We start from the raw sequence: 26,004 nt of genomic DNA, 5'->3' as shown, positions 1-26,004 counted from the left end.
CGAGCTGTTCAGTTTGTGTGAAGCATAGACACTCTGTTCAACATTTGACTTGTGGTTAGACCTCCAAACCATCCGTGGAGAAGGAGCTCTTTACATTCAGCTGAATTATACAGTTTTACAGAAGTTAACAGTAAAGTTGCCAGCTTTAAAACCATAACAATGATTAACATATTAATAGATAAACAATAAGTAAAAAAAAAATCATCCTATTTCAAAATGTCCTGATTGCATTATTTCAGCTTCATCACCGTATAAAGAACTAAGAAACTCAATAGAACACACAGAAAATGTGTTGGGAGGTCCAACAGATCATATTCACAAACTAGTAAAACATGTTGTGCAGGCCCACATGCTCAGAAATGTTTTTGTAAAGTATTTGTATTTGTCTGTGCATACCTGTGCATCTACCCTTGAGAAATACCAGTGTTCACCCCGCCCCCCCCTTAAAACTCCAGAAAAAAGTTAGTAAAAGAGATTTTATACACTTTTAAAAATGTGTGTTTAATTAGATGTCATTGTTCCATTAATACTCTTGTATCAAATGTGATTGGGTTCCACAGAAAGACATTTTTTTAACCTTTCTCTCTTTGATTGTACAAACAGATCTTCTGTAATTTCTCAATCATGTCATTTCTTGTAGACAGCTCAATAACAGTGAACACTTGGTAATTTAACACAAGCATTGTCAGTTCAGCAAAGACCGCCATAGTGCAAATGAGCGACCGGTGAGGAGCGCAGCAGGATCCTGGCTGTATGACAGTGTGATCATTTTAATGTGCGATCACACACACAATGGTCTTCTTACACGTGCTGGCCTCTAAAGAGCAACTTAACACCACAATGGAAAGCAGAGTTCTACCGTCTGTGGTTCAACTCCATTTAGCCAATGCCCCACATCACTTATAGGTATTCTCAGAAAGTGTGCTCTTTTGCACCTGTAACCACCAAACAGTGATGTCACAGTGTACAGACACATCCTAGAGTACACTTCTACATCACCGCAACAAAGTGGGAAGTTGAACTTGATTTTCAGGGGGTGTTAAGTTACTCTTAACATTTTTCTAACTGAGGTAGTGAGTATCAGCCACAGTCTGCGGTGCTGATAAGAACACAGGTGAGGGTTAAACACAGTGCATTCATTTTTCGTCTCACCGTTCAGATGAAGCAAGTGACAACTTGGGGGCAGTACTTACAACAAGTTAATTACCTGAGCTTGATAAACGAGTAAAAGACAAGTCTATAAAACATAATTCATAAGTGGAACTGATTCTTTAAAAAGGTCACAATTTATAAAACAGTTGAAAAGTTGAAACTGCTAATATCATTACACAGGGAACTGCATTCTAAAGCCTTTCTATATTTCTTATCTTTTTGTCATTATGGTAATGTACCATTTGATGATGCAACATAAAATACATTTTCATGCACCCCCGAAACCAGCGAAGAGCAGATAAAGGAATTAAGAAATAAAAGAATTAAGCAATAAAGACTTAAAAAATAAAGAGCTATGCTCTTATTCAGATTTTGCACCATAGAAGGTCAATGACGCATATGATTAAAATTCAATAAGAACTCACTAAGGAAAGCCCAGTAAGGAGGATTTTGGTTGGCAATTATTACGAATGCTGACAACTGATATGTACATCAGCTGCTGAGTTCTCTGCAATACGGCAACGGAGCACTTCTGGGACCAATTTGTGAAAACAAACATAAAAACATCCACAAAATTACCCTATTTACATTTAAAACAATTACATTAATAGATGAATCTTATATAGTGAGTTGAATCAGCGTGTCATAAAATCAAGAGCTATTTATCATAAATAGGCACCTTTCTACAGGATACGAGTCTCATCTTTTTGTTTATAACACTTTGGAAACATTTGAACTTTCTTCAGTAACTGACGAGACTTTGAAATGCACAGGCGGAGGGGAATAAAAACACAGTAGAGAGTGAATATTGGAGGAGATGAAGCCAATATGAGAAACTGTGGAGTCCAAACTGAGATGTGTCATTTATCAGTGTCCTGATAAGGACATAATAAGCTCTTAGTACAGGGTTGGTTATGTAATAACCGGGACCAGGTGGTCAGATCTGATGGGAAGAGCCACAGGTGACAGCACTGGGCGGAGTCAGTAGTGCAGTCCCGCCCAGTGGCAGTTGATTGACAGCTCTTGGGGTGGCCTTCGCGTGTTCCCTCATAATCCTCATCTGGAAAATATCAGTCACAGAACGGAGCAGAAAATATTATAGTCTGTATTTTCACACAGCATAAGCCATATACAACATATGATTACACGTATAAATGAATAGAGGGAGCGAGATAGAGGTAGCCTCAATTCCTGCTCATTGTGTCGACTCTCAGGCCAATAATGAGAACTGAAAGTATTCATAGCCACAGAGAGAACATAAACCAACCACAGGTGGTGCGTTATAGACATGCGACCTAAATAAATGTACCCACTCGGTCTGCTGATATAGCACGCGTTTCCTCCACCATGTTCCAGAACAACAAGTCTTGTTTCAGTAACGAGTATTGTTTCAAAGCAGCCCTTGGAATGAGTTCCCTTTTAGTTCACATTACTATTGTTTGTAATACGTTAGGTAGAACCATAAATCGACCAGATGAGACGTAACAATAAATCGTTCTCTTTAAATTTGAATACTTGGAAATAAATCAACATTGACTGATGATGATAAACACACTGTAACTTATTAAATGAAGGGCCATGAGCAGTTTTGCTGTAACAACCACTCAAGAATAAATCAAAAGCCCAATCTGGCAACATATCCATGAAAATGTAACTCATCAATTCTTTAGACTCCTGAACCATAAACTTAGGAGTTTCAATACAGTAAAAGGAAACTTGATTCTGCAACAAGTCATGTGATTGAAGTGTAACAAATCACTTGACTGTAACTAGACGAATCTCGTTCAATCCTTTCAATCATTTATCCGGAGATACAGATTAGAAAATCTACCAATTTCAGTAAATTGACGGCAGCAGGTTCAGCTAAGGACACATCTCGAGTCAATTAGTGCAGGAGCTCTCACAAGTGTTCCAAACTGCCTGTACCACTTGCTGATATACGAGTGGGTTGTTCATTACGTTTCTGAGATGCTGGTCTTAGTGTTGAGTAAGCGGGTGGAGAAGCAGTGATGGAAGGTGAAGGGTCAGTGGTACTCACTCGGCGTCTGAAGTGGCTTCTTTCTGGAGCTTGGCTCTGGCTGCGGCCGACAGGTTCAAATCTCCTCCTGGAGCAAGAGAGGGAGACGGAGGGATTAAGAAGCGAGTGAGACGGGCGGTACGGACGGCAGTTGGCTGAAGAGCGACAAAGTGAAGAGACGCCGCGGGGGGAGAAAAAGGAATAAGAGCGGTATGTGTATTGGAGGAAAAGAAAACGTAAGACAGTACGGCGGCAGGAAGCAGAGAGGAGTGACGAAGAGTTCAAGGTTTCAGTCTTCTCTTACCTCTGAGGTAATCCACAAAGTACAGCATCACCACTGCCATCAGTGCAACTGCAAGAAATAAGAGGAGGGGGGGGGGCAATGTTGAAAAGCACTGACATTGTCACTCAAAAGGTGCCTAACAGCAGCTGGAAAGGCTGCTATCTCAAAAACAAACACACACAGACAGACAGAAAATACTGACAGCAGATGCAGATGCAGAAAAAGACTTCCAAAACCAGGTATCCTCTTGTGTCTAGGATGGCTCCTGCTCCCATGGCAATGAGCGCCAGGCCCAGGTTCTGGATGGACTGCATGCTGGTGGAGGAAGGCAGACGGTCAACCAGAGCGTTTACAATACAACAATAATCAGTCATAACCGCGTTTGTTTTAACCCGCGACTGTGTAGGAGATCAGTCATAACATTGCCAGTAGAGGTTACATACAAGCCATAGGCTGTCCCCAGCTGATGCTCGGGTACCACAAAGGCCACCATGGGCCAAAGGGCACAGGCCAGAAGGGAGTAGGAGACACCCAGCAGGGACTGGAAAACAAGAGGAAGCACACAGGCCGGCATTGGTTTAAACAACTCAAGGCTCTCCCAGAATTCCCGGGTACGATAGAAAAATACATTCATTCCATTCTCGAAGCAAAACCATTTGTGTTCAATTACACATTTAACTCCCACTGCTATCCAGACAGATTTTAATATAGTACCTTTTAATTAAATAGAAATAAAATCAGTGTTTTCATTTATTTATATGCAAACTATTAGGTCTACCAAGGAAGGCTGTAAGTACACTCCACATTAAAACACGTTAGGAGTCTGCACAGCGGAGGACAAAAATTCACAACTTCGTTTTTTACCATTTAACCATTACAGCCAAGTGAACGTCCTGACATTTATCGACATTACAATTCCCTCTTCCCACAACAGTTTCTAAATGTACAAAACTAGATTGTGTTGGAGTATTCTTAGAAGGGTTGCCGGGGGGGGGGCATTACCATGGCGATCCATGGGTTCCAGAAGGTGAAGGCCAGCATCATGTGAGCGGCGAGTGTGGCGACCACGGCAATCATTACCCAAATCACATTCTTCCCCGTCTTATCAACCATGAAGCCCAGAAGTGGAGATGCAGGGGCTGAGATGATGTACACAATGCTGGGAAAGACAGAGAAGGGACCAGTCGTTCCTTAAGGACTGGAATGTATAAATCTAAATGCCATACTGTAAAAATTAGCTGCTTAACGACCGAAATCGGACTTAAGAAAATGTTTCTGAAAAAAAGTCAAGTCTTTGTGTGTTATTTGGTTCACGTCGTGTGGGATTTTAGTCGTCTTCTAACATGTTCCCAGTATCAGGTAGCTGAACATTTCTCAGCTCAAACACTGGACAAATAAGTCACCCATTAGAATAAGAAAACGCAGCCCACAAAGGAAATGCATCAGCAGACTATAATGGTGTTAGTGCCTGAGGGTCGACTGGTCTTAATGGACTGGGAGTTACCTGTTAACAGCTCTGGCTTCAGCTGGGGAGAAGTTGAATTTTTCAATGAAGAACACCCTGTAATAAAAGACAAGGTCACTGTACAGAGGGCTGCTCAGGCTTCATACTGATGTGACCACAACAGCAGGAGGAATCCAGTTGACTCCTGGAGCAGGTAGCTCTCTTGTCTTCCTTACATTGTTTTTCTGAACAATTTGCATAACAAGTATTTGCTCTGTAAGCACTGGCCCTCAGTGGACAAACCATGTCAGTTGCTAAGTGATTTGAGAGTGCCTTTCAGAGAAGGAAATGCAGGTCGTGATGGCTTCAATTGGTTTCTTTCACTGCAAACCCATTTGTCAGACCTCTTTCCATGTCTGACTCCCTCCCCCCTCCCTTTGTGGTTCGATGACAACGCAGCATTGTGAGTCTTTTCTCAGACACAGGCATCGAGCTGATTTAATGGAGGATCTCCGTTTCATCCATGCCACACGATTTAAGCATTAACACCATCTTGAGGCGAATTCACCCTTTCTTGACTCAATGACAAGTAATTGTCAAGACATTTTCACCAAGCAGCACTAAACCAAAAATTGTGTTCCATCGTTTTAGAACACAAAGCCTCTATTTTCAGAATTAGTATGTGATTAAAACATATCTCAGTTTTCTCTGTTACGAAGAAGCTACGATTACCGCCTCACGGTTGTATCCCTCCGCCAAACACTGATGTTTACGTTTGTATCCATGTCTGTCCAAAATGTCATCATTTCACCCCATCAGACATTTGAGTCACATTGTCATAATTAGTATATCAATTCTTCAGTTATGGCCAAAAACATGTTTTGTGAACTCACAGTGACCAACACATTCTAATCACGTTATCCTTTAGTCCAGGTGGGCGTTTCTGCCAAATTTAAAGAATTTTAAAGAAATTCCAATGTTCTGGGTGTATTACTTCAGTAATGTAAAGATGTGTGAGGACCACTAGAGGGAAGTGTGTGTGTGTGTGTGTGTGTGTGTGTGTGTGTGTGTGTGTGTGTGTGTGTGTGTGTGTGTGTGTGTGTGTGTGTGTGTGTGTGTGTGTGTGTGTGTGTGTGTGTGTGTGTGTGTGTGTGTGTGTGTGTGTGTGTGTGTGTGTGTGTGTGTGTGTGTGTGTGTGTGTGTGTGTGTGTGTGTGTGTGTGTGTGTGTGTGTGTGTGTGTGTGTGTGTGTGTGTGTGTGTGTGTGTGTGTGTGTGTGTGTGTGTGTGTGTGTGTGTGTGTGTGTGATGCAATACTCACTGTCCCAGTCCAATAAAGGGGAAAATGGCAACATAGTAGCACACGCAAATGATGAAGATGAGCCACAGGTGGAAGGGGAAGTCCTTCACGTCGGTCAGCTTGATCACCTCACCTAATATGCAAGATTAACACACGTGCAGATCAGCTACAGAGCATCGTTTGGTCTCAACAACTGTAAAAGAAGAAGAAGAGTGGCTTTTCTGACAAAATTGGTTCTAAGGGGAAATTATACATAACATTGGGCCTCATGCAACAACCCTCTCTTATAGTTTCTTTACATTTTCTGTAAAGGGAAAACAAGAGAAGTCAACTCAAGATGCAGCCAATATTCTTAACCATCCCAGCAGATCTTCCCATTAGAGGGAGACACACTCTACCTCTGAGGCACAAGATCCTCCCACGGTTTTTATAGTCTTAATAGGCACATAGTATTTATTTAGCAAATTAATTGAATTATTATAATTACTCAGAACTAAAGATTAGATTTTTTTTCTCTCCGTTTTTTAAAACTCATGTTCCCTGGCATTGGACAAACTATCTGTGGACTGTGAAGACAAGACGTTGAACCGTCTTGCCAGCATGGCAGTTTTAGGTACATAGAAACAAAACCAAGAGTAGACACCTTAGAGTATGTCATGGTCCACACTGATTAAAGCATTCTTTAGCTATTGACAGACGAGGCCAAAGAGGAAAAATAAGAGATAAGAAAGACAATCTGAGAATGCATTACTTGTTTCGCTTTTTTCTTTGTGGAGGATTCTCTCTGCTCTTTTGTCAAGGAATCCCAACACCAAGGCACATATGAGTGAAAACAGGCAGGTCACAGCAGCTAAGGAGAAAAAAAGAAGAAATGAAATACATATTGGAGGACACAAAAAAGAAAGTAAGGACATGTGGTTATACTCGGTGATTAGATTATCAAGGAGTTCACATTGGGATGCTTGACGACTGCCGATTGATTCTATTGTTCATATGAATCTCAAATGTCACATTGCCGGTTCCGGTGGAGACACTTTGAAAGACAGCACACAACTGCAACGTGTGCAAAAGCGGAAGCACTTTTAGCACAGCGAAGATGTCCCTCCGGAGAAAACTATAGTGACACCAACAGTGACACTAAGTGACACTTCTTCTAACTCATGTGACTCATCCGCAGCAGCACTTTTAGTTCTCCATACCACTTCTCTCTTGTCTCTGCCGGCCGTGTTACCCGAGATCATTAGTCACAGAGACGGGCTCCAGTATCTCGAGCGGAGACAGAGACGAAGCGCACGTAACCCGAGTCTTCATGTTCAACATCCAGCCAATTTAAAGTCTTCCCCTTTCGAGTGATGCGCGTACCTCTGGCTGAAGCAAAAGCGTACGATATTCACCTATCATGAGCGAAACGCCTAGCGTGGTGTATCCAGGGGAGCCGACGAGGTCTGCCACTCTGCTGTACACCCAGCCCATGATGTTCATGTTCACTGTGCTGCCCTTGAGACGAGAGAGGAGGGGGGGGGGGGGGTGCACTCGACGCATTAATGACATGGGATTTTGTAAAGCAGGGCTCCTTCATTCACTACAGTAAAAAAAAAAAAAGCATTAATATGTTATGTGAACGCATGTTTAACGTTATGCTGCATTGGTAGTGTCCTTACCAGGCGAGCCATGCTCAGCTGAAGGCCAAACACCAGATTCAGCTCTTTTCCTTTAAACCAGTTGACTGCGTAGGTGTTCTGGGCCACGGCCAAGGACTCTCCTCCGATACTGCCCAGGAAAAGAAAACAGGGAGCGTAAGATACTTGATAGTACGAGGCCAACCTGAGGCTAAGGTTTTTATTTTCTCTGTAGAGGGTCCTCGACTCATTTAGGGACACACTAGGCTGACTGTTGGACATTTAAGTTCAGATTTTCTGAGACCGCTCTGGTGAAAGATACCGGATGAGTGGTGGTCGCAGAAAACTAGCCCCTGGTATGTAAAGTTGTTAGATTATGTTGGGAAATGAATAGCTTTTAACACAATGTTAAAATGATTTGCTCACCCAAACACGAAACGTCCAGCTTCCATCAGCCAGAAACGATTCAGTAAAGCTCCAGTAGCAAATATTACCTGTGCAGAGTAGAGGAAAAGTTAAAATACAACAAAGACAATGATCCTGTTGTCATCCCTTTTCTGTTCCGATCGATTTCTATTTAGATCATTTAAAAAAGCACATCAAGATTTCAGAGTGAACCTACCTGTCCAACACAGACGAAGAGTGAAAAGATGATGGTCCCCAGCCTATTAAAAAAATGAATTAAAGATGACGAGCACAAAAACTCTTTCACTTTCACTTATGCTGAATATACTTCAATCAAAATAAATGTGACTTTGTGTTCCTCTTACCGGATGCCAAAAACCCTGTCGAGCAGGAATCCCCCAAAGAAGCAGAGCACCACATTGGGCCACGAGTACCAGGCATACAGCTGCATGAACTTTGCAGTGTTCAGGTTCAGGTCCTAGTAAATCCAGGGAGGGAAGCTCATCAGATTCTTGTCATTTCAACCATTAAAATACAGTTCTGAAACATGGTTGTGTGTGTGTGTGTGGACAAATAAAACCCTCAAATGGCAGCAGGTTCATTTGACTGTTCTGGTTGGATTATTATGCAGATTTCACTCTTCGCACAGCTGTGCATTAGTTATGTTGAATTTATGGTGAAACATAAACTGGGTGTTTATACCTGGGTGACTTCAGTTTGAAGAGCAGCCGGGTTGTCATAGCAGAAGTAGCTTCCTGGAACAAATTAACTATATTAAAAACAGACGACATAAACAATAATGCTACTGCATTTATATAACTTCACATGCTGGGCAACGACACTAAACGCTTTCTTTACACTGAATGTACTTTACAGAACTTATTCACACATCTGCACAATAACTAGTCAGCTTGGGGGAAGTTAAGGGCTCATTACTGCTCACCGAATCCCAGGAAGCACATGAATATCAGGACAACCACTCGGTGCAGTAGGTGGCTGGGGTCGCAGATGGCCCGCATCGGTTTGCCGGGTCCTCCGGCTGTACGTCCGCCCGCGGACGACCCCTCGTCGCCATCTCCCAGCAGGCTCTGCCGCTCTTCATAATCCGCCATGATCGTTTGTTTGGGATTTGCTGGGGAGAAAAAAAAAAGTTGTCGACGGGAGTGTTGCAGGATGTAGGTCGATCACATGATCCGGCAGGAATGTCACGTGGATGTTAGCCGTTTAGCTTGTAGCCCCAACAGTCAGCTGTTTTAAGTGGGCGCGTGCCTGCCGACACGTTCAAACCATAGGCCCAAAGCCGATCTCCACATGTACGGAGTTTCAGGCGCGCTCCCGTAAAGTCCGTGAGGGTTTTAGGGCTGTCAAGTCATCGAGTGTTTGACGGTTCTTTCGCAGATGTGAGTCCTTCAGGAACCCTTTCTGTAAGAACACATGTCTGCAGACTTTGCCCAGGGGGATTACCCACAATTCGTAGCAATGTGACGTTAAACACGGGGTTACCAGTGGAAGCATGGAGACGTAAAAGGTAAACAAAGAGGACGGCACATGGGTGTTCAGCCTGGCAAACTACATTTACTCAGAAACATTAAGGATTAAAGATGGAACATAAAAACATGAAATAGGAATGGAAGCAGAGACTATACATAACATATTTATTAATCAAACATTTAATTTAGTGATTGACGATTATTTAAAATAAATACCCACAATTGTACACATATGTTGAGGTTGTCACGGTACGTGATATGTTGCAGCAAAGGGCTGTGCCATTTGTATTTACAACATTTTAAGCCCTTACAGTCTCTCACACGCAACCATTTACCAGGTGACGTCAGTAAATCCCTGAGGTTTCAGGGTTTAAGGCTTTATGGGAGACATTATAATTGGGCCATAGACTGTAGACAGACGGTTAGTAGTATCTTATGTCATGTACATTGAGAGGGTTAAGGTGCATTTCTTGCACAGGCGCATTGCATTTACCAGGAAAGTTAGAGTTTTTGAAATGACTTATCAGTATCGTACATTAGACTATATCGTATTATGATGAAGTACAAGGTAAAAGTACCTTTATCTCCTAATTCTGAGAAAGGTTTCTCAAAAAGGTTTATTTTTTACATATTACACATTATACCTTTGGGACAGAGAAAAGGGGATTTAGAAACGTGAAAGAAGTTTGATAAAGCCATCAGGTGCTGGCCAAAAATGAACAAACCATTATTTCCCACTGATACTTATCGAGATCATAGTGCATACTAACACAGAAGTTTGCCCTAAGCGCTCTCTGGCAGAATTCTTTTTCACCACATGTTTTAGACTCATGTCCTCCCCCCTTAAAATATATTTTGAACCTCATCCACATGTAAATAATCTAACCTCTAGCATGAAAGTTGAACACCATGCAATTAAAAAATATAAATGTTATTAACCCCAAACATTATCGTTTCCTGAACCTAATCAATTAGTTTATTGGCTCCTAGACCTTAGGAGATTTCTGACAGAAAGCCCTAAAACTTCTTCTACGTGCAGTTTATAGGAAAAAGCCATATGTTCGCACTAGACTAGATGCTAATCCACCAATTGCGAAAACTTGCAAAAACAGTTTTTATTTTTTTTAAATCACAAAGGAAGAATTTATTCTGTCACCAATTTTGGTTACGTGTAATAAAATGAAATAAAACCCCACAGAGAATTGTTCCCCAAAATGATCAACTGAGCTTCTTACCCTCATTTAACCTCTAAGTTTACTCAACACTTTATTTTTGTATGACAGCCTGCACATTAGCGTACTGTGGTACAGGCTCAGTGCTCTCACTGTTTTCAACAGCAGCAATCTCTGAACCCACTGTCGTTACCTGCCCAGCAAAAAACAAGTAACCTGTAAAGTTTGAAAACATAAAGCTGTAAAGACTCAGATATGTGTATATATAAACTGTATATATACCACCCCCAGTGGCCATATACGTATATATATATATATATATATATATATATATATATACCCCCCCCAGTGGCCAAAAATGGCTGGCTTTTCTGTCCTCTTTGCCTTAAGAATGTAAAAGTCTTGCATATTGTTGAGTTCTAGCTCTGTTTCTGAGTTAAACAATAAATATGTCTGCGATGACACAAAACAAACATTCCCCATTTCAAGGTCTTTGAGTAGAGAAAGTCAAACCTTTTCAATTTCATTAGTTTCACTCACTGGAAGTTTGAACAATTGAACAATGTGTTAAAAAAAAGTCCAAGCTTTAATAAGCTGCCTATAAGCAATTTCTCTGGGGCTTCGAGCCAAGACACACTACAATGTATGAACTTCTGCTGATTGGCAGCTCCGGCATGTAGACATGGCAGGTTTCTCTGACATGAAAACTGTACCACCTTGTTTCATCAAGACTTATTAAACTGCCAGCCCCCACCTACCTGCCCCCTATTTGTATGGCTCTTTTCCGTCCCCAACTTGTGTCTGTGCATACTGGAAGGCAACATTATCTGCAGGGTTTACTTAATTTCCATGAATGTCATTTAGAATTCCACATAATTCACCACTGCGAGGTCATCTGTCAGAGAATTTAATCTAAGGGTGACAAACCGTCCTTTCTCTGGCTGCAGTCGCCTCTCTCCGACCGCTCTGTAGCTCATTAATTTCCTGCCCAAATATCAGATTATGTCGAAGCCGACAGAGGGTGGGATGGAAGAAGATCATATTTCATTATTACATTAATCAGACCCGCATGCAGACACAATTGTAAATCAGGTGGGAGGTGACATTAATCCTGCAGAACCAGTTTGTGAATGTCCTGAAACATGTCTTCTGGGCCTTGCAGTATTGGAAAAATTCAATTTATTCCAGTTCTATATATTCTTTTCTCCTCTTGTTCAATTCAAAAATTAATGATGCAGTGATGCTACTGTGATACTGTGAAAGATTATGCCCTACTTGCAAATGCTTGCAGCTTTGCTCGGCAATGATAGATTTGGTTTCATCAAACACCACATCTGGAGCAGAGCAATGTGAATCTGCATGCAGTTTCCGTTAATCAGTAGCTAAATAATTATCTGAAGTGCCTGAGATACTGATCAACACCAGTGGTGCGAAAAAGATAATCATCTGCATTCAGTGCATAAGGGCAGCAACCACAAAATGCCCCCATTTCAAGCTTTAATATCTTCTGCTGGTATATTCAACATCCGTTTGAGCATCTTATGGTCTACTCAGTAGACCATAACATACAGTAGACTCTACTGTATGTTCCATATCATCAACGTCTGTGTTGGAAGAACTGGGTTGAGGTTAGCCTTCCTTTCTTATTTTGCTGCCTTTGTTGCACAGCCATCTTAGCCTGGCTAAGACTTTGTCTTTGTTTGACTCATGTCCTTCCCCCTTAAAATATATGTTGAACCTCATCCACATGTAAATAATCTAACCTCTAGCATGAAAGTTGAACACCATGCAATTAAAAAATATACATTTTATTAATATTGTTATTGTTATCGCTCAGAAGTCATAGCTGTCAGCAGTGTCTATTGCAGGCCTCAATTTGTTATCATTGGAGAACATGTGCTGTTAAGATGTTTACCCTTTTGCCAAAGTTTTGTAAAGGGAAAGTGCAGTTTGAATGAGATTAGCGAAGAGAAGGAAGTAGAAAATGACAGTAAGCACAATTAAGGAAACATGTGGGATGACTTAGCAAACATGGGTCAGAAGTGCGCGGTTAGTCGACGCCCTGTAACAAAAACTCTTTTCTGTCACATTGTCCATTTAGCAGATTTTGATCCCCTTGCATTATTTTATACTTTTTACAACTACTGTCATCGTGATAAATGCTTTTTTATAAAAAGTAAAATAACCTTTCAGGCAGTGACAGTTTAACAGTTATTGATTTCCCATTGGAAATTGTCCAGTGTGTTCCTGTGGCATCCCATTATATGACAGCCTGTTATTTAGAGGGATCTGTGACATTTCCTGTTGAGTTAATGTCGCTGTGGTGGACTCCGTGGCACCTATGTGGACTTGCTTTCGGCATATTGCGGCTGTCAGTCTTTTCCTGAACACCTTACACAGGAACACGTAGATAAGCGGGTCCAGACAGACATTAGTGGCCGACAGCCACAGGGTGGTTTCCTTTGCGATGTAGAGAGCGTTCTGTGCCTGGCAATGACTCGCCGTGCTGCGAGTTTGGGTCAGAGTGTAAGGAACGCGGGCAAAGTGAAAAGGGGCAAAGCAGATGAAAAACACCCCCACTACCACAAACACCTTTGCTTTGGTTCTGCGACTGGCTGCTTGCGATCTGCTCTTGGAGGCTTTGTATGACTCGTAAACCTTCCTGCTTATGAACGTGTAGCAAACCACCATCAAGGCCAGCGTGCCCCAGAAAACCACCTGTAAGCACATGTCAACAGAAATGTCACATGTTAGACAAGGCTCACAGCATTTCTCACGACTTATTTTTACCTGCTGTAGTTAATAAAGCTCAAAGCTGGCGTTTTATTAATCATGTAGTATAGGGCAGTGTATTTAAATTCGCTGATATTTAAGTAATATACAGTATGCGACACATTCTTTCTAATGAGCAGATTTCCCAGAATTTAAAAGAAATATATTTTTTGAATAGCTACCTGACAGAAATAGTTGAAACCTTCATGCCAAAGCAAGCCGGCTTTGCTCTTCATGGAGGTGCACTTCAGTCTGCCTCCGTAGATCCGTGGCGGCTGGTCACTTAGAATAACATTCGGTAATGCCAAGGATAACATGACTGCCCAGACAGTGGCACTCAGCACCTGACCAACACGAACCCGCTGCAGGGGACACTTCCCAAATGGCCTTACTATCTTCAGGTAGCGGTCCAGGCTGATGAGGCCCAGCAGGAGGATGCTGATGTACATGGTGATGTAGAATAAAACTGCAGAGTATTGGCAGTAGAAGGCGCGTAGTCGCCAGGAGCCCACGCCTGCATCACTTAAGACTCTCAGAGGTATGGTCAGGGTCATCAGCAGGTCAGCCACCACCTGTTAATGAAGACATTTTTTTTTGTTGCTCTGCACTAACAACTAAATGTATAAAGCAACCCCCCCCCCTCCTATGTCTTACCACATTTTTTAGAAAGACCACAAATGTCGAGGAGCTTGGGATGCTGAAGAAGATCCATGCAGCCAGGGAATTCAGTATCAGGGCGACTACGAAGAGGATGCTGTATAGACAGGGGAACACCACAGCTGTCACACTGGTATCCCGAACACACTTGATAGAAGTGTTTGACAGGCTGTTGTTCATCTTCTGATCTTCAGTGGACCTTCGGGGGGTGAGGAAGAGGAGTGATCTTGAGAGTAAGATTGATACAGAGGAATAATGAAAAGAGGGTAACATGATGTTTCCAGATGTTTATGCAATTTCTTTCTAGAAATTCCTCAAAAACAACTTTAGCTGACTTACTGTATGATTATGTGTTAATTTTTTATGTTTTCTTTCACAACTCGTTTAACGACTTTATCTAAGTTTCTTTCTGCCTGAATTCAACAACTAAAGCCCACTTTCTGCCACTTTAAGAAGCATATAAATACTTATTTTTTTACAAACGCTAGGTACTTAGTAACTTCTACATTTGACCACAGTTCATTCATAATGGTATGACTACTTATTCAGTTTTATAGTTAGAGATACTCTTAATATACAGTGATGAATGCGCCTTTTAACTAACTAACTCTGAATTCCCCTCCTGTCTGACAGTATATCTGCCTAGTGTGCTGTCTTTACATTGAAAACTTTAACGGCTTAGAATAACACTGAGGCCAGGAGCAAGTGCCATGGCAACTGAGATATACAATACTCTAAACCTTTGTCTGTTTTAATGCGCATGGTAATGTTAATTAGGTCTGGTAACAACAAATGATATGTTTGTGCCCAGCTTAGAGTGGTAATCTATGTAGAAGATGTACTTGTAAAGTCAGTCATTGAGCCTTACCTTCTTATTGTGTCCTTATCGTCTGTGACTGTCGGGCATGTGAAGAATTATGAACGAAGCAAAAAAAATCTACAGCATTTATAAAAAAAAAAGGAAGAAGTGAAATATTCTCCTTTGCTCTTCTCATCCACGGGAAATGTAACTTAAAAAAAAAAACTCCACGATTGCAAATCTCTGACTGTTACTTTCATTTTTCAAGAAGTGCTTCTGTCTCCAAAAGTTTTCCGTCGGTACGTGTTTCTTTCTCTGTATTTCTGTCTCCCTGTGTGTATGTGTGATGCTCTTACAATGGGTGGTCTCTGGAGCTACTGTGTGGCTGTCTTGTCACAATCCCAATGAGTTTGCCAGTCTTCCTTCCTTTCTGAAAGACCCTTTCCTTCCTTGCTTCCTGTTCCAATTGTCTGCTCAGAGGCTTGTTCTGCTCCGTGCCAGTCCCCCTGCCTCCGCTAGCTTGCGTCAGTCTCAGTAGTAGTTGACAGGCGAACACCAAAGCCATGGACGTATTTCTCGACAGACCTCCTGCACCCCACCACTCCACCCCTCCCTCCTGCAGCTTATTTACCCCACCTCCATCTGTCTGTCTTAGCAGCACTAACCACAGACACAGCAACATAACAAAGAAAGGATGTGTATACAGTATATTTAGCTACTTCTCATGAAATGTGTTGCCTGGTTCCCTTGAACTATTTTATCATAAATATAAGCTATGCCACGACAGCAGAGTTATTAACAAAGTATTTGTGAAAAATGTAATTTTGTATGTTTTTTATTTACTACTAAGACCACATGTCCATACCTCTGTAAGAGTGTTTTTTGAGATTGCACATATTTTCTCTAACAATGCAAAACACACTACGAGTACATAACAAGTGATTGAACATTCCATTCCACTTAAAATTTATAAAGTTTTGCTTTCTTTATTCCCCTTTTGTGCTGTTTTGATAAAAAAAAAGAGTGCATTCTGAGAACGACACAACATGATTTCCTGTGAGATTTTGCTTGGCTCTGTGCCAGGAATTCTGTCCGATGGGAAAAACATGAGCTGAGAAATGACATGCATGTGTTTGCTACAGGTCCTCAAGTGAACTATCAGCTTCTCTGACCATAACTGTTGTTGTTTCGTCAGACTTACACAGAAACCTGTGGTTTCTAGACCCACACAGGCTGTGAGCGCAACTCTTTGCTCAAGCGTTTTCTCAACTGGTATTTACAAGAAGTGGCATTCAAATGGAAAATGTGTTGATCCTAACATTTGTGTTTGAAATGTGCGGCACTGAACAGATAATAACTCTGTTTAGCGTTTATTTTATATTGATTATAGCAACTCCCTATATACAGAGCAGACTTTACTTGTTTGTCTGTCCCATTTTTACTATCACAACAAACATATGACTTCAGTGTGAGATGCAAATGTTATCTAACTTCACTTTTCTTGCTTTGCATGGTCGCCTCATTTACAGTCTCCCTCCTACTCTACTGTAAAACTGTGTTTTATTGACTAAAACAGCATAATAACAGCATCTTCTTTTCTCATGCTGTTTATCTCACCCACCCTTATTGTATTTCCTGTTAATGGTTTTCAAGCTATTTACAGCGACTAGTTGAGAAGACACGAAACAGCACAGAACAACTTCATGTTGGTATAAACTTCATGACACAACAAAAACACAAAAACAATACAACAATAATCTGACTTTTAGTCTACAAAATCAGTAACATCTGAGCTTAGTACATGACAAAGCATCTTCGTGACCTTTGTCAGACTCCACTCTGTGGCAAAGTGCCTTCTACTTTGTCTGCTGAGGCTTCTTGGAACGAGACGAACACGTTTTTCATCATAGACATCAGTTTCTCCTTAAACTCCCGACACAGAAAGACGTAGAGAAGTGGGTCCATGCAGATGTTTGTGCAGGCAAGCCAGTGGCTGAGGTCCAGAGCCAACTTGCTGCTTAAAATAGTGCAGCCAGTGTAGGAAGAAGAGTTGACTTGTTGAAACGTGTATGGGATCCTAAAGATGTGATACGGTCCGAATGACCCAAAAAACACAATGACAACTAGGAAAACACGTAGTTTGATCTTCCGCCCTCCCTGGTTGTTGCTGCTGCCAGATTTCCGAAAAGACTGGATAACCTTGTTTGCAATGCAAATGTAGCAAACCACAATGACCACACTGACAAACCAGAAGAAAACATTTAGGTAAATAACTATCATCTCATGGACTACAAGTCCAGCCGGTCCTTTCAGCTTCATACAAGAGATCTCCGTTATATTGGCCACTGATTCGTTACTTAGAATGATATTTGGTAAAGCTGTGCCTCCAAGCAGTATTACCCAGACTGAGCCTGATATCAGCTTGCTAAAGGTCAGATTCCGACCAAAGAACTTGTTGTGGGGCATCATGATCTTGAAAAAACGGTCCAGACTGATTAAGCCCAGCAGAGCGATACATGTGTACTGTGTACTGTAGAAAATGGCACTGAGATAACATGAGAGTATGTGTATTGTGTTTGACACACCTGGCAAGTCTCTTGCAGCTTTGAATGGGATGATCAAGGTCATAATAATGTCAGCAGCTACTATATTTTTTAGGTACACCACAAAGTTGGAGGTGGCGTTGATGTGCAGAGAAACCCAGGCGGCAACACCATTCAGCAACAAAGCTATGGGGAACATCAAAAAGTAGAGAGCAGTGACAACATTTGGGTTGTAAATTAAGCCGTCAACGTCCGAATCATTGTGAGACGTTTGATTCATTGGCGTCGCTGCACCTGAGGAGAATGAAAAGTTTGATTTTAGAAGCAACAGTTCATCCTGTTAAGAAACATCATCTTCATTATGGTTTTATATTTTATTATACTAACAAACAAACAGTCCCGCTGTGTAATGTAATAATTTTAACAGTGTCCAATACATAGAAATAATTCCACAGCAAATCATTGGGGTTAATTTGGTATTTTTTTCACTTTCTCCACTTACTCTGTTGGCTGCTGTCAAATGGAGGAACCATACAGTGATCCATTATCTGTCACTTATTCCAGTCAAGGCTGCAGGCTAAGCAAAGCAAAGGAACAAGCTTGTACATTGAAGGGTAAAAAAGACATTTGTAGCATCATTTTATACAATATTTTCTATTATACATGTATATATATATACACCTAATTTTCCTACCAAAAAAGTAAATAACTAAAAAATGAGTGTGAATACACATACATTTAGTAAGGAGGGCTTATGGAGTTCTTTCTTCTGACAGGACTGCTCTTGCTCTTTTTTAATTCTGTACTTTACAAGTTAGTGTGGATAAAGATGTAACTAATTCAACTAATGAAACAGTATATTTGACACTATGTAAACATGCTATGCTTGTCTTGTATCATTAAACATTGTATTAGGTATTTTTCATTCAGAAAGAAAATAATTATCATAGTGGTTATCATCACAAATGAATCTATCATTAATAAATACTACATCGTTAACTAATTATGTCAATAACATGTTGATGATAACTTACGGTTGATGACTTGACTCTTCTCAAACACAAAGCTGCAACATGGACCTGTGTGACAATATACTGAGATGGTAGGTGTTTATGAAACACTGTCGAATTTTCCTAGCAAACAAATCATCGTTTCCGCTGTGATAAAATTGCCAATTCATCAGGACGTATGCAAAAATAGGAACACCCACTGGTCTTTGGACAAAAGCAAAGCAGACGTCATACAACACTGCTGCAGTGTAAACACGACTTAGAGCAGATTTGATTGAGTGCAGGTTGGTATTCAGGGGGCCCCATGCTTCCTTTGGCCCACACATAAACCTCAGACACACGTCACCATCTCTGTCTCACCTTTAAGATGAAGCTGCAAGCATGTATGTTTGTTTAATATTTTTTTACAATCTTTTACCTGAACTCTCCTACATGTGTAGACACCATCCTCTGACTCATTAAGCACAGCAAATGTCCCTGGCATTGACATGCCTTTGACTCTGAGCATCGTTTGGAGGGTTAAATACACATCATTTGTTTCCCCACTCACCAACCTCATACACTCCAACCTCATACACTTATATAATAACTATGAGTGCAGGTGATGATTCTTTGTTTAAAAAAGCTAAGCGGACAGGTGGTTTTCTCCCTTTTTGTGCTCCTCATGTCTTCATGTTTGTTACTTAGGTAATTTAGCTTTTTGATTGCCTGGTTGTCTGGTTGCTTGCTTGATGGATTGTACACCTTTCTGCAATAATTAAAAAGCTGATTCTGTAGCAACAGGTGCAGTGGCATCATCTGCCCACAGGGTGGCCTCAGCTGTTACAGCCAACAAAACAGTCCCACAGGCCACACTGGAGCTTTTTCTCCAGTTCAACAAAGGGAGTGCAATAGCTGCCAAGAAGATTTATTGTATAGGGGGTGTGTTTCAATTCCTTTTCAGTCAAACTAATTGAAAATCTTTGTTACATCGTAATAGTGACGGAAATTATTCTTGGAGTGTAGTCTAGAATATACTACTATATAATACTTCTTAGCACTTGATATTTACAATACAGCAATAAACATGTACAACATTTTATTAATTCAACGTAATGACATCATTTATTAAGACAATAAAAAACAGAATACAAGAAATTCATTCAAATAAAATTGTTTCTGGCAACTGAGCAAAGTCTATTTAAAATCTATTACATTTGGATTTACAAGAACCGAAGAGAAAAAGATTTATGTGACCAGCCTGTGAAATATTAGGCCACAACTTTATAGGATGCAGTTATTGTTCTGTTGTGTAGCAGACAAATGAACTTTAAGCTTAGTCCCCATTTCCATTCACTAATAATTGTTTAAGGTCAATACAAGTATTAATGATGATGGGAATGATCTACACAGTCTCATCTTTCCTCCTTTAATATTTTATCATTTAAATTCCCTCTTAAAAACCGATAGTAGAGACAATTGGCTTAGACTGTATCTGTGTTCACCCCTCACAGAAAAAAATAATAAAAGGAAGACATCACACTCAAATCTGAAACAATAAAACCTCAATATGGAATTAAAACATAGTGTTGCATTGTGAAAACTTGAAAGAAAGAATGTACTTAAATAGATATCTACACGTATACATATATGGTATGTGCATAAAAGACACACAGCTCTTACCAGTGAGATTTACATTGTATATGTGTGTTAAAACTGTTAAACCCTTTTCATTTAGAATAGAATAATTAATTTGCTGATGTATCTTTGTATATCATATAGGTTTGACCTTGTTTTATAGATGTTAATCCTCATTAGGCCACTAAAGGGCAGTACAACACAGAATTTAAAGGCTACTAAGGGCTACTCAGGTTCTCTTGCTGCCATAATATTAAACAACAGCCTAATTTGTGACTAAGGACATCTTATCTATCTCTAACTTCTTAAAGGTACTTATTTCTACTGTGAGACATCCTCATTTTCACCGGAATATAACCCAACACAGACCCCTTTAGCTTTCATCATATCAACCAGTTTGTTTCTGTACTCCCTGCACAGGTAGATGTAAAGAAGAGGGTCCAGGCAGGTATTAGTGATAGAGATCCACAGGACTAATTTATGGATTATGCTGACCCACAATTGCTCACAGACATCACTTTCAAATATTTCATATAGTGTGAACGGAACGCGCATCACGTGGAGGGGCACAAAACACACAAAGAAAACAAGAAGGATCAGGAAGACTCGTAGCTTGGTCTTCTTCGTTCCGTCGCTGTTGTTGCTCCCAGAGTTTCTGAAGGACTGCAGGACTTTCAGGGTGATGCACATGTAGCAAAACACAATCACTATGCTGACAAGCCAGAAAAGACTCTCCATAGATAACACCACATACTTCTCAAAAGTCACACCAGCTGGACTTTTCAGGGACATACAGAAATCTCCTGTTACATTAACAGGATCCTGGTCTGTTAGAATGAACGTTGGGATGGCTGTACCGCCAAATAACACCACCCAAACCGAGGAGGACATTACAAGACTGAAGACCACGTTTTGTCCCAACACCATTCCGTATGGTCTAACAATTTTGAAAAAGCGGTCAAGGCTGATAAGACCGATCAAAGCGATGCTTGTGTACAAACAGCAGTAGAAAAGGACAGTGGAGTAACGGCAAGTGAACGCCCTTAACTCAAGTGAGGCTCCAGGTAGCATGCTAGCTGCCATCGGCAGGAGTGTCAGCGTCATGAGCAGGTCAGACGCCACCAGGTTTTTGAGATACACTATGAAGGTAGAGGTGGACCTGAGGTGCAGAGACACCCATGCGGCTACCCCGTTTAGCAGTAACGCAATGGGGAACAACAAGAGGTAAAGGCACGAGATGGCCAGATCTACGGTCGCATGGGTAGAAGAAGCACAATCAGAGGAGACGGGTTCTGCGTTTTTAGACACCATCATGCAATCTGAAATAAAAAACAACAACATACAGTCATCAAAGAGAAACTCAACATGCTTTGTCCTTCTAATCCTGAACTGGTTTACGCCTGTGAGCAGCTCGTGGGATGGGAATAGCAGGCATTTCTGTAAGCCCTGTAGACCAGACCCACATCCCCATTTTTTGCTTTTGATTCATATTTCTTGAACTCTGAAAGTGAAATGTTCAGATTTGATCAAGAGTGCATTGGCATGAATTTAGTGATGCGAGAAAATAACATCCAGTTTTAGGGAAGAGGTGTTTCTGAGTAAATGATGACGATGAGGTGAGGACCAGAGGGCTGAGATTTACTGGAAATGGCCCCTGCCTACGACTCGTTTGAGACTACTACCGCAAAAGCTTCCTTCTTGCCCAGTTGGACCTGATTTGCATTTGTCATTATAGTTTAAAAGACAATTTGTTACTATGACTTGGTTTTGAATGCTCAACCTGAGGATTTGAATGCATTCTGGATGCAGAACCGGACTCCACTGTTGACACTGACTGAAGGAAGTTATGCAATTGTAGGATTTGTTTTCACCGTGCCAAAAACAAAAGCAAAAAAATGGATTTTATTATTTTTCAGATTAAATTTACATATAGGCCTACACAATAGCTACCAACTTTTAGAGACTGGTAGGTAGTCACAGTCCCTTCTGTACAATAGATTTTAGTTGCTTCAAAGCTTCTTTAATGTGTCTGCTTCTCTTTGTTTTATATTTAGGAATTGTTTCCGATTTAATATTTGTAATTCTTAACCTTAAGCGTGTATTTAGTGTGTACATTTTGTATTTTCTGTGTTTAATTTAGATAGTAAGAGTGGATATAATGTTAAGAGAATGAGCAAGACACTGAACCCCTAACTGCTCCCCGGGCGCTTCTCAGCAGCCCACTGCTCCCTATAAGCCAGCGATGGGTTAAATGCAGAGGTCAAATTTTGTGTATGTGTATTTGTATATGACAATAAAAAGACATTATCTTATCTCATCTTATTATTATCTATCTTATCTTATTACAAATACTACAAAACTGCTCAATTTTAAGATTTTTCTCCCCCTCAACATTTTGAGAAAGTTCACCCACAGTTGATGAAATCATATCAAAGTGATCACACAGAATATACTTCTAATCAATTAGAAAGCTTGATTTCTTCAATCACCTCTCAATTTAATCGAAAAAGTTGTGAAACAAAACACAATATTAATTCACTCACCAGCAATGTTTATGTCCGTCACTCCACACTGTGAAGCCTGGGAGATTAACACCTTCACAAGATATTTTACCAAAGTGTGTCAGCCTTTTCAACCAGAAAGATGCAAATCTATGAACAATGAGCTGCTGTGGGGGGGGGGGGGGGGGGGACGCAGAGGATTCAAATAACATAGATTGTGGTAAGCTATGTGTTTTCAGGCTGAGGTACTTTCTGTCTTTAAACATCCAATCATGGTTACTTTATTTCTACCGGTCTCAACATTGAAAGATGTTATGAAAGCCCCAATTTTTTTTTTAACAGTGAAATAGTGATCATTTAGTAGCGATGTAGCTTGTGTTCGTTATCTTCTTTTACCTCATTCATGCCCACGGTGGATTTATACATTTGACAATAGCAAGCTCAAATATGAATGTAACAATGCATTTTTACTCTAAGTACATTCCCAGCAAGAAGTAGATACTGTAAGTGAACTGAATCATATATTGTGGCTGATTAAGCAATATGGGGTTTGATATTTGGCTTTGTGAAGAACACCAACCTCATAATATGGCCCAAATCACACACACAACAAATAATGAAAGTATTTCATCTCTATTTCCTTAATTGTAACCACTGTAAAAGTGGTAGTTTCCAGTCTTTTAGCTGTGCGGTTGTAACAGAAGGCACACAAACCAGTCATTTGGAAAGCCCCCTATATTCCGTAGATATACTTACTTACTTATATAGATGGAGATCATTGTTAGCAGCAAAACTAGAATAAATCACAAATATCTCCAGACGTAACATTTTTAAACATTTGCCTGCTATATGATTATCCTGAAAAATCAATGCTAACACAGCTAAACAGCATGTACATGCAACAATAAAAGATCACCGTGTATTGACAGGAGATTATTTCTCATATTGTTATACAGGTTATCTATTTTAGAAGAATCCTATGGATGTCGATTCATTTTCAGTTTGTGAATTAATGCATCACATTTCTTCTTTTCAAGATGTTGAAAACAGAAGAGGATCGTCGTGTTGTTATTAAATGGAACAGAGAACTGAAAGAACATGCCAGCGTCGGTTCTTCATTTTTGACACAGTTAAACCGACAGCCGCACATTATTTCGTCTTTGTGGCAATGTTGTTGTCATCATTACAGAATGTGGACATTCAGATAAGTCCTCATGGTGTCCGGTGGTTTCATGCACAGACAGAAGAGTCTCTAAGAGCGGCGCTGCCTGTATCTGTGTCTGAACCTCTCCCTGTTAGCCTGCTACAGGAACCAGGAGGCAGCCGCAGGGTTTTGAACAGGGTGGCCCTGAAGGACTTACAGAGGAAGAAGTAGATGAGAGGGTCCAGAAGAGAGTTTAAGGATGAGAGGAAGAGCGTACTTTCCTTCAGCTGAAAAAAGAAGAGTTTGAGTTGACAGTCAAAGAGAACCCCTCGGGTCTGGCTCATGGTGTACGGCACACGGGCAAAGTGAAACGGCACAAAGCACACAAAGAACACAGCCAGAACCAGGAATACGTTTGCACTCATTTTTCTTTTGGCCTGTTGGGGTTTCCGAGTTGATGCCCCACCTGGTGCTCGACATATAGTCCCTCCACTGCTGCGGGCCTGAGCGCGGGCGTAGGACTTGTACAGCTCTTTGGTGATTAGAATGTAGCATACTATCACAGTCACCAGGTTGCCCCAGAAAATGACTTGACAGACGTGATTTACCACCTCATGCCAGTACAGCCCAGCCGCTGTCTTCAGGTCACTGCACTTGAAATGTGAAGACGGTGGGGTCTTACTTGTCAGGATCACATTGGGCAGACAGAGAACCAGCAGAAAGGTCCATATGGCTCCTGAAAGGAGTTTGCGACGGGCCAAGCGGGCCGCATTAGTCCCCCTGAAGGGCTTGAGGGTCTTCCTGCAGCGATCTATGCTGATGAGGCCGAAGAAGAGGATGCTGATATACATGGTGAGGTAGAAGAGCACTGAGGAGACCCGGCACACGAATATACGCAGCCCAGTGGAAGCCATGTTGGAGTCTGATAACACCTGCCGAAACACAACAGTTACACGTAAAAGACTGAACATTAAGCGCTAGAAATTAAAGCAGAACAGTATATTTTATTTACAAGTTTCTTATTAGCCACTATTTTTTTGTAACTAATGACTTTGCTTTTTGGTAATTAATCTAATAATGCTGTATTGCTCAATTAAAAGTCAATAATGAGAACAAGGGTTGCTAAATAGTGAGAAATCTTTCTGACTGGTGTTTATCCATCTCTCACAGGACACTTACTTTATCTTTTTAGCAGCAGGGCACTTGGTGCACAATCAATTTATGAATTGATTATCAACATTTACAACAGCAGAATGGATGAATTATTGAAAAAACATATACAACTGCAGATGACTTACATAGTTTTGCTCATGGCTTAAAGAATTGAGAAACTTCTGACCCTTAATAATAAATGACAATTATCGTATAACTTCAAAATGTACGTTTAAAAATCCTTATTAATTAGCTATTAACATTCATAACTACAGACTTGATTACTTGTGATAAATTGAGAAATGACTCAACAGAGACTTTTCACAACCTAGTAACCAAAATGATGCTCTTATGAATGAACTATTACTAATGTGTTAGAAATAGTTTAATAACCATTACTAAAGCCATTAGTTACAACTTAGATACAATTTAAAGTCAAAATGTGCCGTTAAACCACACCTTGAAAGGGAAAGTGAAGGTCATGATGACATCGGCAACCACAATATTCTTCAGGTATATTATGAAGTGAGACTTCGATGGGATGCGAAAAAACACCCACACAGCCACGCCGTTGAGTGAAAGCCCCAGCAGGAAGAGAAAGGAGTAGAGAACAGGGAAAACCACCGTCTTCGAAACGTTGTCCCGGGAACAAGTGGTGTTGGTGTGGCTTTGATTGGCAGGGAACAGGGGATATGTTGTATTTCCCTCCATGCTATCTAAAAAATTACAAGAGAAAGTTCTTCTTAGAAACAAAACAGAGAAAAAATCCTGTTGAACCTTGAAGTTAAGTCTAGTGCGCTCTTGAAAAAGTGAGTCCTTAATTATAGTTATGTTCAATTTGTGTGTGTCATGTGTCATAATATAACATTATAAAGCAGTATTTATAGCTGTTTGATTACATTTACATTATACCTGGTTTTCATGTCTTT

The 26,004-nt window shown here is 40.7% G+C and overlaps 5 protein-coding genes across 6 annotated transcripts; all 5 read right to left on the bottom strand.

Annotated features, from left to right (window-relative positions):
- Window positions 1–496: 496 nt before the first annotated feature.
- mfsd1 (major facilitator superfamily domain containing 1) lies at window positions 497–9,618 on the bottom strand. Its single transcript, XM_079165866.1, has 16 exons — window positions 9,162–9,618; window positions 8,921–8,973; window positions 8,584–8,696; window positions 8,436–8,478; window positions 8,240–8,307; window positions 7,856–7,964; window positions 7,589–7,691; window positions 6,946–7,044; window positions 6,216–6,327; window positions 4,957–5,013; window positions 4,455–4,611; window positions 3,896–3,993; window positions 3,655–3,767; window positions 3,474–3,521; window positions 3,191–3,257; window positions 497–2,212 (listed from the first exon to the last, which is right to left on the bottom strand). The coding sequence occupies exons 1-16, from the start codon at window positions 9,328–9,330 to the stop codon at window positions 2,209–2,211; spliced, it is 1,413 nt and encodes a 470-aa protein (XP_079021992.1). The 5' UTR covers window positions 9,331–9,618; the 3' UTR covers window positions 497–2,208.
- Window positions 9,619–12,691: 3,073 nt separating this feature from the next.
- LOC306700582 (P2Y purinoceptor 12-like) lies at window positions 12,692–15,236 on the bottom strand. 2 transcript variants are annotated; one of them, XM_079165640.1, is made up of 4 exons: window positions 15,178–15,236; window positions 14,307–14,508; window positions 13,835–14,224; window positions 12,692–13,598 (listed from the first exon to the last, which is right to left on the bottom strand). In XM_079165640.1, exons 2-4 carry the CDS (start codon window positions 14,487–14,489, stop codon window positions 13,092–13,094), a joined length of 1,080 nt encoding a protein of 359 aa, XP_079021766.1. In that variant the 5' UTR covers window positions 14,490–14,508; window positions 15,178–15,236; the 3' UTR covers window positions 12,692–13,091. The 2 variants fall into 2 exon arrangements, with proteins under 2 accessions (XP_079021766.1, XP_079021765.1); XM_079165639.1 differs by having other exon boundaries at window positions 14,307–14,535; window positions 15,178–15,217.
- Window positions 15,237–16,935: 1,699 nt separating this feature from the next.
- Window positions 16,936–17,931, bottom strand: LOC306701198 (P2Y purinoceptor 13-like; the record flags this gene model as incomplete). Its single annotated transcript, XM_079166453.1, has 1 exon — window positions 16,936–17,931. One exon carries the CDS (start codon window positions 17,929–17,931, stop codon window positions 16,936–16,938), a length of 996 nt encoding a protein of 331 aa, XP_079022579.1.
- Window positions 17,932–20,599: 2,668 nt separating this feature from the next.
- Window positions 20,600–21,589, bottom strand: LOC306701197 (P2Y purinoceptor 13-like; the record flags this gene model as incomplete). Its single annotated transcript, XM_079166452.1, has 1 exon — window positions 20,600–21,589. The coding sequence occupies one exon, from the start codon at window positions 21,587–21,589 to the stop codon at window positions 20,600–20,602; it is 990 nt and encodes a 329-aa protein (XP_079022578.1).
- A 1,184-nt stretch (window positions 21,590–22,773) lies between these two features.
- p2ry12 (purinergic receptor P2Y12) lies at window positions 22,774–25,786 on the bottom strand (the record flags this gene model as incomplete). Its single annotated transcript, XM_079166063.1, has 2 exons — window positions 22,774–24,855; window positions 25,535–25,786. 2 exons carry the CDS (start codon window positions 25,784–25,786, stop codon window positions 24,010–24,012), a joined length of 1,098 nt encoding a protein of 365 aa, XP_079022189.1. The 3' UTR covers window positions 22,774–24,009.
- Window positions 25,787–26,004: the final 218 nt, after the last annotated feature.

The sequence above is a fragment of the Pholis gunnellus genome, assembly GCF_910591455.1.
Source record: "Pholis gunnellus genome assembly, chromosome: 9".
NCBI lineage: Eukaryota > Metazoa > Chordata > Actinopteri > Perciformes > Pholidae > Pholis > Pholis gunnellus.
Note: the sequence above shows the minus strand (reverse complement) of the source record. Positions and strands in the feature narration are given on the sequence as shown.